The sequence below is a fragment of the Aspergillus ambiguus genome (genome assembly GCF_047715705.1).
Source record: "Aspergillus ambiguus strain CBS 117.58 unplaced genomic scaffold BDV59scaffold_10, whole genome shotgun sequence".
NCBI classification, from domain to species: domain Eukaryota; kingdom Fungi; phylum Ascomycota; class Eurotiomycetes; order Eurotiales; family Aspergillaceae; genus Aspergillus; species Aspergillus ambiguus.
Window position 1 is genome coordinate 60,834 of NW_027395523.1, and position 11,260 is coordinate 72,093.

An 11,260-nucleotide genomic window follows, 5' to 3' on the forward strand; every position below is an offset into this window, starting at 1 on the left:
TTCCATGTTGCTGTTACGCACTAACGGGAGAAACCGAACAACGGCCCTAAGAATCCCTACAGTACTGTCACATCAATTGACATGGTGAAATTATTTTCTACCAGTTCATCTGCTTAAGTAGCAATTTTCTCCTCCGAAGGCTTGACTATGTCTTAGAATATGGAGATTAGGCTACCCCCTCAGCTTAGGGCGGCACTGCAATATGTGTAAATCTCATCTGCCATCCGCTATGCGCCTATGCTTGGCAAGAAGATTATAACTGATGTTATATAGAGACAGACATGATTCATACGCGACATTATGATAGTGAAGTACTTTTGCAGTCTAATAAACATCAGAAAAGTAAGTAGAGCAAGACAATGAAAGCGAAGTGATGTATTTATAGAACTGGCTGGCTATGTGCTATGTCGTGCAAATGTTGTACTACACACGATCCTCGAGAGACAGAGAAAGAGAGAGAGTTGCTTAGGCAAACGTTAGAAGGTATTCCTGAGACTCTATTCTAGACTGAAACATCTTCCACCAGGATCCTCTTGTTTATGTGGCTTCGGAGAAATTCCTTAAGTTCATCGCCATATATTTGCTTTACCCAACAAACCTATCATGGGCTGAAGCTCGCTGTACCCCAAGGCATAACATATGATATTCAAAGAACCAAACAAGTGAACGGAAAGGGAGCCTAGAAGGAGTCATCCGTGGATATTTTATAGGGAATCAATAATAGCAGCGACGATCAAAGAGATCATCCTACAAGTAACTGCACTGAACTGCTGAACAGCCCTTAACATTTCCCGCATTGATCGAAAGGTTGGTGCAAGCTTCCTAGTTAAATTGTGAAGAAGATCAAATATTCCGGATCAGGCTCGTATCAAGGCTTATTTTAATATCATGTCTTCTATGATTGGACCCACAAAGCTCGTATTCCTCATTGCCAACGTAGCCGAAAATTCATCTGTAGCAGTGGGTATCTGACAGGCCAAAGGCCACGTACTATTTACTCTCGATACTTCGACCAGCAATAAAAAGGAGGTATAGAGAAGATAACGATTAACATGACGAGCCCTGATCATTCCGGGAGGCACCGTCTCCTCAAGAACACATACGGGATCGACTTCCCCCCGGACTTCTTCGACTTCTGGCGCTTTGCTGAAGAAAATGCAGCCCTGTTGACAGATGCAGTAGTCGCCCTGCACATGACCGGCCCTTTTGATCTCCTGCAAAACCCAGACTTGGCTCACGATCACAATGCTCTCTGGGAAGCGCGTCACTACAACGACCCCCCCGAGTTCCTTACCGTTGTAACTGGAATGACTGATGGGGTTCACTGGGGTTATTATATTGATGACCCTGATGCCCCTCCTTTCCCCTTGGCTACCTTCTATAGCAATGACGCTTTCGAACTGGAGGTCGCCGGAAATAACATGTTTGAAGTCGTTCGTTGGAAGATTGAGAAATGCGTCGAAGATTTGACTGGGTACATGGAAGACGAACCTCACGAAGAAGAGTACTATCGAATTGAATTGGCAAAGCTTGCCCGCTTACGCGAAATACTGCAAACATACAGCACAGGGGATCGCCCGGAGACGGGAACTGAATACATGAGGAAGTACAAAACAATCGATACTTCACGCTACGTTGTCGCACCAACTCGCGATCGGATGGGAATTGTTCTGAATCCGGATAAATATGTCCCTATAAACGGAAATGACATATTTACTCAGTGGGATTTATCTCTTTCTCCTTCACAAGTAGCGGATTTGGAGAAGGAGGCCATGGACCTAATGGCTCAGGGATACCCTGGAGCGGCTTTGAAGTTGGGGAAGGATCTTTGGGCGTTCAAGGACTACCATGAGACATCCTATCGTTTGCTGCACAGTGCGTACAAGGCTCTCGGGCGTCCATTGTTGCAGAAATTCTTGCACATAGCCATCGAATGCCGCGCTAGATCCGACTCCATGAGCGACCTCACTTAGGTCAGCATCGATGATAAAGACTTAGTGACCGTGATAGTGTAAAATAGCCGTCAATAAGAGGAATAATCGTGGATCATTTATAAAGTAGTGAACTTGCGAGGTAGTTGCATAATTTCTCGGCGTCCCGCACGGACCCGGAAGAGGAAAGAGTTAATGCCTCAGGCAGCATTGGTTACTCCGCCTTTTATCTTGATCGCCGATAACATCCCATTCACCATCTTGCTTCATCTCTGTCGGGTCTTGCATGTTAACTGCTCCAATGCTGTTGACCGAGCAACATGACATCCGACATGCATGTTACCCATTATGGGTAAGTAATCCTGAGTCTGTAAATATGTCTCTGCTGACAAGTGGTGGCAGGACTCTACACATGCTCGATTGTCGCCATGTGCCATGCGATATGCCTCTATTGCTCCAGGCATCATAATTGCAGCTCTTGTCTTGGGAAGTACAATTGGCTATCTCCTCCGGGCTTATCGTCCCAAGTGGACCAGGCCCTTTGTCACTGAGCAGCCGATCTGCCCGGACCTCCCACACAATGGTTCAAAACAGAGAATCGGTTGGGCGATATCCTTATTCGCGTTATCAATCATCGGAATGACTGCCGAGATGATCAAAAACATCCCTATGGATCCAAGTTTCCCAAATCTGGTTCTTCTGGCAGCTTGGGTATAGCGCGTACCCCAATTCCAAATACATTGACTGACTCGACCAAGGTAATAACTGCTGGGTTCATTGCCGTTAGACGACCCAGATCATGTCCGGTTTCACTGCTCGCTTTCTTCCTGATAGCCTTTTCCGTCGAGGCTATATTTATAATTGACTGCGATAAATGTGCGGTTTCCAAGTTATTTTCTTATTACATCGCTGCAGGCGCCGCCTTGGCAGCCTGCGCGACCATCCTGGTAATGCCTCTCCGGAAACCGTCGCTACCGTGCATGGATATCGGTGTTGTTGGTCATCCTCCCTCCAGCGACTACCGTAGTCCCGAGGATAACTTGCGGCTATGGCAATTTCTCAGTGTGTCCTGGATGGCCCCTCTTATGTCAATGGGGAAGAGAAGGCAGCTGAACGAAGAGGACGTCTGGTCCTTGGGATTTGAATTCCAGCATCGTAGGCTACATGAGAAATTCCGTCAACTGAGAGGATCTGTTCTTGGCCGGCTACTTCAGGCCAACGGCATCGACGTTGTGATCATTACTAGCATCTCTATTGTGCAGATGCTTTGCGGTTCGTGCTACGATCTCACCAGATGTATACCATCTAACACATGTCTCATTAGACTTTTCTACTCCCATCTTGCTCCAGCAACTACTACAGGCGATGCAGGACCCAAAGTTGTCTAATAGAGTTGCTCTAACCTATGCGATCTTATCACTAGTCCTGCGCTTAGTCGCCGCTCAGTCGCAAGTATTGAATATTTGGTACGGGAGGCGATGCTATGAAAGGAGTAGGGGCGAGATGATCATGATGGTCTACGAAAAAGCCCTTTCTCGCAAGAATGTCTTCGACCAGCAAATACATGAAAAGGTCGGAGAGCCAGAAAACGATGCTGAAGATGGCAACGATGTCAATGATACACGCAATTCTAGACAAAGGAATTGGTGTGGCTTATTTTCTCGACGATCCAAACATGGTGGAGATAAAGTTAAGGAGACCGCGTCCATGGGTAAAATATTCAATTTACTTCGTGGTGATGTCTACGAAGTTGCTCAGCGCTTTTGGGAAGTTGACACCCTAGTGGATAAGCCGGTTGGTCTTATCATTGCCATTGCACTCGTATGGAGGCTTCTCGGTCCGTCGTGCTTTTTAGGAATTTTGGCTATTCTGATAGCCCAGGCGATTAATGCACTCATTACACGGACTCTCCTGCGGTGGGAGAGGGTCCGCCGAGTCGCCACGGATGCCAGACTCCAGATCTCCTCCCAGTTCGTGGAGGCACTCCGCCATCTACGTTGGTATGGATGGCAGAATCACTGGCTACAGCAAGTCATGGATGCTCGACAATCGGAGTTAAATCTTCGTATTATCACGAGCTTATGGAATGTGTTGATCCGCTTCATCAATGCGTTCGCGAGTGGCGTGTTTCCGGTCGTTGCATTGTACGCCTATACCATGCTGGCCGGTCACACTTTCAGCATCGACATAATATTTCCTGCCCTTCAGCTTTTTACGATGCTTGAGACTCGCCTGAGAGATATTCCAGGCCTTATCACGGTTCTTATCAATGCTTCTATTGCGATGGAAAGAATAGAGGACTTCATGGGAGAGCCCGACAAAGAAAAGCGCTCCTCTGGCACGGAACAAAGTACCGACATTACTTTGGATTCGTGTTCGTTTGCCTGGCCAGGGAGGAAATTTCCCGTGCTTTGCGATATCAACGTAACGATATCGGAAGGTCTGACCGTCATCAGCGGCAAAGTCGGGGCTGGTAAAACAGCACTATTACAAGCCCTACTGGGAGAACTGGACAGGCTGACAGGAGCTGTTTCTATACCAAACGATATGATCGGATATTGTGCGCAAACGCCATGGCTACAAAGTATGAGTATACGGGACAATATCTTGTTCTCAGCTCCATATGATGAACAGCGATACAAAAGGGTTTTGGATGTCTGTGCTTTGCTCCCAGACCTTGCTAATTTCAAATATGGTGATTTGTCATTCGTTGGTGAAAATGGCATTGGTCTCTCCGGTGGACAGAAAGCTCGGGTGGCTCTCGCACGTGCCGTCTACAGTACATCGCGGATCTTGCTTCTTGATGACCCCTTATCTGCTTTGGATCATAACACCGCAGAAAGTATAGTCCGCAAATGCTTTATGGGACCACTGATGCAGGGTCGTGTTGTGGTTCTCGTTACCCACCGTACCACGATTGTGCGTCACTTGGCAGACCAGACCATCTATATTCAACAAGGGAGGGCAATAGTTGAGGGAAAGCAGGGTCTCAGCAGCTTGAATTCTGAAGATGGAACGGAGACGCCTCAGGGGGATACGACAGATGATGACACACAAGAAGAGGCACAGTCCGAAGACCACACAACAGCTGTTCCGGCCAAGTTCATTGAAGAGGAGCACCGAGCAGAATGGGGAGTCAAAGCAAGAGTTTATTGGACCTATATCAGAGCCGGCAAATACAGATGGTGGATTCTCCTTGTTACCGTTCTGGCAGTATACCGGCTTGCATCTGTGGCGCAATCTTGGTTTCTCAAAGAATGGGGAGAGGCCTACAACGAGGTACATATGTTCCTGGAATACGCATCGTCAAACCAAAAGTCATTTTCTGGGGAAGCTCTAGCCCATTCATCGGTCATCAGCTTGCTCAGATGGTCTCCCAAAGACCCCTTGCGTGAACTGCCACCGCCGGTTGAGAACGTTAAGCCATGGCTACTGGCCTTCTTTGCAGTCAGCACGTTTCAGGCTGTCATGCTTCTGTTTGCTCAACTCTTGATGATTATCATAGTCTACTGTGCCGGAAAGACTCTTTTCCACGAAGTCATGGTTGGAGTGAGCCATGCGACGTTCCGCTTTTTCGACGTGACACCAATTGGGCGGCTGATGAACAGACTGACGTCTGACATCGGGGTTGTCGACGGCAACATTAGCGAACAATTCCAAATAATCGCATTTCAAGCGATAACCTGGGTTTCTTCGATTCTAGTGATAGCCTCGGTGACGCCGACTTTCCTCGGGTTTACCTTTGTATTGACTGCAGCCTTCATCATCACGTTCCTCCGCTTTCTCCCTACGTCACAGAGCCTACGAAGGCTAGAAATGGTCTCTCTGAGTCCTCTAATCTCTAATTTCGGGGAACTCCTACACGGTCTGCCGACGATGCGCGCATTCCAGGCGGAATCCCGATTCCAGCACCGCGTCATCGCCGTTGTAGATAAATTCCAGGGCATGGATCACTTCTATTGGTCTCTCCAGGGTTGGCTGATGTACCGCTTTGAGAGTCTCTCTGCGGTATCAACCTTCTGTCTAACTCTGCTCGCTCTGTACACAAACGTCTCACCGGGTCTGGCGGCGTTCGCGCTCATAGCGGCGAATAATTTCGTCGCTTCGACACACGCCTTATGCAAGCAATATGGCCAGCTCCAGATGGACTTCGTCTCCGTGGAGCGTGTCGACGAGCTTCTTCACGTGGAGCAGGAATCTCATGGGACTATTGAGCCGCCCGCATCATGGCCACGTTTTGGCCACGATATCGTCTTCGAAGACGTAACCATCCGCTACGCACCTCACCTCGACCCATCACTCACCAACATCTCCCTCCGCATCCCAGGCGGGTCTACCACGGCCGTGATCGGCCGGACAGGGAGCGGCAAATCCACCCTGGCAGTGGCGCTTCTTAATGTGGTCCGTCCTGAATCTGGACGCGTTCTCATAGACGGAATCGACATAGCGCAGGTCAGCACACAGGCACTTCGCACACGGGTCACTTTTGTTGCGCAGGACCCCGTTCTTTTCCCTGGAAGTATCAGACTCAATCTGGACCCTACGGGCGAATACACGGACGAGGAATGCTCGGACGTTCTCAAACGTATTGGCCGCAGACATGGCTGGAGCCTGGAGACACATGTCGAAGCTGGCGGACGGAACCTGAGTCAGGGCGAGCGACAGCTTATTGGGCTGTCGCGAGCGGTTCTTCGTCGCAGCTCAATTGTCATTCTAGACGAGGCGACTGCATCCATTGACCATGAGAGCTCGCTTGAAATCCAGCAGGTTATCCGCGAGGAGATGAGAGAGTCAACAGTAATCACGATCGCCCATCGTTTGGAAGCTATAAAAGGTGCAGATTACTACATTGTCCTAGACCAAGGGGGAGTATCAGAACAGGGATATGTGAATGATAAATGACTTTAGATTTGTGTGGCATTTCCTTGTATTGGAGAACTAGATATTTTTGCCAACTCACTGTTGCTAGCTTTTCCTTTTTGAAAATAAATAAGGAAAAAACAGCTCGTCTGTGCCAGACCTGCATAATAGAGTTCTGTCGCTTTCGTGCCGTGGTAGAGTGCTCATTGTCTGGTACCAGTAACTCCGTTTGGGTACCAATTGTGGTCTATTCGACATCTGTACATTTTCACGACGGAACTCCAGATACAGACGTAGTCGAATGCCTCCCTTAAAACAGCCTTACATATACTTCGTCAACGGGTTTCTGGAGGAGATTTTCCTGGCGTATCATTCAATAGCCATGCTGCTATATACATTATCCAGCCTCAACGTTGTCGCAAACTTTACCTTCGATTTACAAAAGAGGTCACATCCCAGGTGCAAACATCTTTTCGTCATCGAAAACATTGTCTGAATCAAGATGAAGGTAGCCCTTGATTGACTTTCGCATGATTCACGTCAGGTAGTGCTTGACAGCTGCGACCAAGGTATAGAGATGTGTCTTGTGAGTAGACTGTGGTAAGACTTAACTTCCCTCTCCGAAATTAATTCCCAGGACCTGTCCCATCCAGGGAAGGTCGATATCACAAATTCCGGTTTTGCAGTAGAAATACCTGTTCAGACCTGTGATTGAGGCACGATACTTTGGACATCCGTGGATTTATAGTTGGTGTCCAATCGCTTCTCACTGCCGGCATAACTTACCCTACCTCTACCCAGTCCTCACATTTGTTAATCCTTCTGGTTGTAGATGGAGGTAATTACTAGGACATCGTAAACTGTCATAAAATAGGATATATATTAAACTCGGCAGATGCCCTGTTCGGTGTCGGAAACCGCGTTGATGTTACTCCTCCGGACCCACAGAAAGCAGTTTAACGTACTTGATCCTATTGAAGGCTACTATGATGTACCCATTCTTAGACCCGGACCAACATATATCCACCCAAATTGACGGTGTTTTCAATGTTCGCCAATTTGGGGGGTATCCCAGCACTCTGTTTCCCCATGCTCGGACTCGAGCAAACTTTTTGTATCGCTCAGGTCATCTCGAGAACATATCGGTAATAGGCCTACAGAAGCTTGTGGAGTCTCTCCGTATAGGCGCCATCTTCGATCTGAGGAGTCAGAACGAGACAAAAGTCTGCTCAAATGTGGGCTTTTACGGCGACTCCGCTTCCAATAACGTGCCCTGCTGCAAAACAATGAGATTACCAATAGAACGTGGTTCTTATTCGGCCGAGCAGCGCGCTGAGAAGTATGCCAACTCAAATATCGACACCCAGGAAAGTCTCTTGTGTCTATATACCTTTGCATCTTACTGACGGCTCATGGACAGTCCGTTTCCGACGAGTATCTTGCTCTCGCGAGGGATGCTGCCATAGCGCTTCGGTCTATTGCTTTCCACATTATGGAGCATCCAAACAGCCCGTTGCTTATTCACTGCAACATCGGAAAGGATAGAACAGGTGTGGTCTTTGCAATTCTTTTATCTTTAGCCGGAGTACCGGATGAGATCGTGGCCGCAGAATACAGTCTCAGCACATTCGGTTTGTACCCGGCGGAGCCATGTATACGGCGCTATTTGGAGGCCATAAATCCAAATATCAAGGACATTGATGCCTCCGTCAGCAGAGTTGTCGAATGCAAGAAATCTTACATGTATGCAACTCTGCAAAAGATCAAGGTCCGGTATGGCAGTGTTTATGATTATGTTCGCGATACTTGCTTTTTGACAGATTCTGAAATCGAGCAAGTAAGACGCTGTCTAGTGAGATAAATACAGGCGGACTTTGAATTCTACCTTGAGTGGATTGATGTTGGCAGTGCCATAGTGGTGAACCGAGGCAGCATGGACTTCAGGCTACAACGCGTCGACGCGAACAGGAGCCTCAACTCGTCTTCTGCACCTTTCACCTCCATCCCAACTACCGCTCATAACCTACTCTACCCTAAATCGCCCATCATGCCCCCTTTCCTCGCCTGGCTCTTGTTATGTCTCCTCCTTACTCTTCATGTGAAATCTCAGATTGGCTAGTAAGAGCTGGTATAGACACAGATGGCCGTGAATACGCTGACCAGATAGCGACGCTGCCTCCAATACCCTTCTCTGCCCGAAACCAGGATCCCATTATTGCATCCATGGCTCCCTCAAAAGCCCAATCATCGTCTCTTGCACCTCTTCAGCTACCGTAATCATTCAATCCTGTATCAAAGAGTATGGCTCGCATCTGCAGTGACAGCCCAATGCCTAACATGAAAACCATGTCACAGACTTGCACGCATTCTGCCAGAAGGATCGGAACATCTTGCCGTGTGTTAGTTTCCTGACTGTCCCTTTTTCACTCACAATCTGGCCGCGGTGTTTAACATATATGGAACACTAGGTTACGAAACCTCAAGTGCTACCGGAGACGCTATATGTGCATTCAATGGGACCGGCTTTACCTGGACCGGGGCTACAATTGACCTCCCGCAGACGTTTGTTTGTGAGGAAGCGGACGTGGATGTGGTTGGGAATCATGGCTTACCTACTTTGGAACCTGAACGTCTGTCGGTCGAAAAGAGATCAAGCCACCATATACCATCCTCGCGTTGGTTCTCAGCTCCGGGTGCTTTTCCTCTCCCTGTTCCTCTCCCTGTTCCCATGACCCCGACGCCGGTTCCCCTAACTCTCCCTACGGCTACCCGATCGTGTGTGGGTGCCAGAGGCAGATCCTACACTCACGCTACCATTGTTTCAAACTCAAGCCCTGTATTTGTCTCCGCATCTAGTGATACAGCCACTGTTATATCTGGCCAGCCTGCGGTGACCATAACAAGCGCACGGGGTCCGGCCGGAATGGATCTTGAGGAGGATACGAACGGGCCTATACCGACAAACACCTTGAATGCGACATTCCAGACTGTGGTGGCAGATCATGATAATGAGGTAAATCTGACAGAATATACCATTGGTTCGGCTTCCAGAGAAACTGGGTCAGCGGTGCTGGGTTGGAGCCGCGACTTCGCCAAATGGACAATGCTGTTAGAGCTGGTTGGATCTGCATGGCTCTACTTGATCTTCCATTGACCATGGGGGCCTCGAGGTTGTAATAGGATCCTGACATATTATCTTTTTATGGAGTGAGGACATTCGCCTCTCCTTTATTTCCCAATGGATGTACATTGGAAGACGGATATCGAACTTTGAATGTCACTCAACTCGGCGTCATTGGCAAATGCTGCAAATGTTAGTATTGCGGAGACAGAAAGCCGCCATTTCCCAATGGTCACTTTACCGCATAATGAACAGCTTGATGAGAGCAACCCAATAGGGCCATATATTCAGTCGTAGAGGTGTCTATATCACAGGGGAAAGAAAGAAGACAGGTAGTATATCAACCCACGAATCCCGCAAAACAAGGACTTTTATCCAGAAGAACCCATATAAACGCCGAACTCGCTATCAGACATGCATGTAGCCAAGCCGTTACGATTGCATCTCCTTCCACTTCCGGATTCTCCGCTTCAGATCTCCCTCGGACTGCTGCATAGGATTGAGTTTCCGGTCGCGAACCATAGCGGCGATATTATCCCCATGGCGTTGGACCAGGGTCTGAATCCACTCTTCTTCCCGCTTGCTCATGTGACGGGGCTTCTTCGCCTTGACATGGCCGCCTTCCTTGTCCGCCTGCTGCTCCAGTTGCTGGACAATCGCGCTGGGCACATTTTTGCCGGTCGAAGTAAAATCATCCTCCCCGTTATCAGACAGGTCATTCAACGGGTCATTGAGTGGGTTGGTACGACGGCGCTTGCGCCCAGCGATCTCGACCTCGTCGTCGTTCGAAATCACCCGGATAATCTTGCCTGTCTCGGGGTCGCGTTCGACCTTCGCCTCGCCTAGGCCAAGAGTCTTTGTGATAGATTGCGTGCTACCCTTGATGTGCAGCGAGTCTTCGGGGTCTGTCTCGATGGCGCCATCTCTTGTTCTGCGCTTTTCTGACCCACCGGCGGGGGCATTAAGACGGTGGAGGAGACCTAGTCGGCGGTAGTTTTGCGTGAGGGTGGCTTTACGGTCCCTGCACGACGGGTGATGTTAGTTTTCCATTGCTTGGAATCCCGCTCATACGGATGGAGCATACCAGTTTTCGGCGATGATCGCATTGCCCAGAACATTGATTTTTTTGTTGCCATTCTTCAGTTGACCGGTGCGTTTGGCCTTGGTCTTGGGAACGGAAGAGCGGTTCTTCTTCTTCTGACGGATGGTGCCCATGGTGGTGGAGGAGGATACGGGAATGGGGTTGTGGATGCGACGAGAAAAATGAAGCTGATGCGTTTTCTTATCAAAATGCGATGTGTTTGCATTGGTGCTTGGCGTGTTTGTAGATATCTCTTACGTAAGAACG

At 48.7% G+C, this 11,260-nt stretch overlaps 3 protein-coding genes across 3 annotated transcripts; 2 read left to right on the plus strand and 1 right to left on the minus strand.

Moving 5' to 3' along the window:
* Positions 1 to 1,052: 1,052 nt before the first annotated feature.
* Positions 1,053 to 1,973, plus strand: BDV59DRAFT_200738 (uncharacterized protein; the record flags this gene model as incomplete). Its single annotated transcript, XM_073693652.1, has 1 exon — positions 1,053 to 1,973. The coding sequence occupies one exon, from the start codon at positions 1,053 to 1,055 to the stop codon at positions 1,971 to 1,973; it is 921 nt and encodes a 306-aa protein (XP_073549151.1).
* Positions 1,974 to 2,200: 227 nt separating this feature from the next.
* BDV59DRAFT_175337 (putative ABC bile acid transporter) lies at positions 2,201 to 6,901 on the plus strand. The gene is made up of 4 exons (XM_073689248.1): positions 2,201 to 2,283; positions 2,334 to 2,642; positions 2,690 to 3,203; positions 3,256 to 6,901. Exons 1-4 carry the CDS (start codon positions 2,218 to 2,220, stop codon positions 6,831 to 6,833), a joined length of 4,467 nt encoding a protein of 1,488 aa, XP_073549152.1. The 5' UTR covers positions 2,201 to 2,217; the 3' UTR covers positions 6,834 to 6,901.
* A 3,178-nt stretch (positions 6,902 to 10,079) lies between these two features.
* Positions 10,080 to 11,247, minus strand: BDV59DRAFT_175339 (nucleolar protein 16). The gene is made up of 3 exons (XM_073689249.1): positions 10,997 to 11,247; positions 10,154 to 10,933; positions 10,080 to 10,096 (listed from the first exon to the last, which is right to left on the minus strand). Exons 1-2 carry the CDS (start codon positions 11,125 to 11,127, stop codon positions 10,345 to 10,347), a joined length of 720 nt encoding a protein of 239 aa, XP_073549153.1. The 5' UTR covers positions 11,128 to 11,247; the 3' UTR covers positions 10,080 to 10,096; positions 10,154 to 10,344.
* Positions 11,248 to 11,260: the final 13 nt, after the last annotated feature.

Coding starts and splice junctions, on each gene's coding strand:
- BDV59DRAFT_175337 (XM_073689248.1), top strand. CDS start 2,218: ATGTTAACTGCTCCAATGCTGTTGACCGAGCAACATGACATCCGACAT. Junction 2,284..2,333: donor ATGCATGTTACCCATTATGG/GTAAGTAATCCT, acceptor AAGTGGTGGCAG/GACTCTACACATGCTCGATT. Junction 3,204..3,255: donor TATTGTGCAGATGCTTTGCG/GTTCGTGCTACG, acceptor ATGTCTCATTAG/ACTTTTCTACTCCCATCTTG.
- BDV59DRAFT_175339 (XM_073689249.1), bottom strand. CDS start 11,127: ATGGGCACCATCCGTCAGAAGAAGAAGAACCGCTCTTCCGTTCCCAAG. Junction 10,934..10,996: donor GCGATCATCGCCGAAAACTG/GTATGCTCCATC, acceptor CCCGTCGTGCAG/GGACCGTAAAGCCACCCTCA.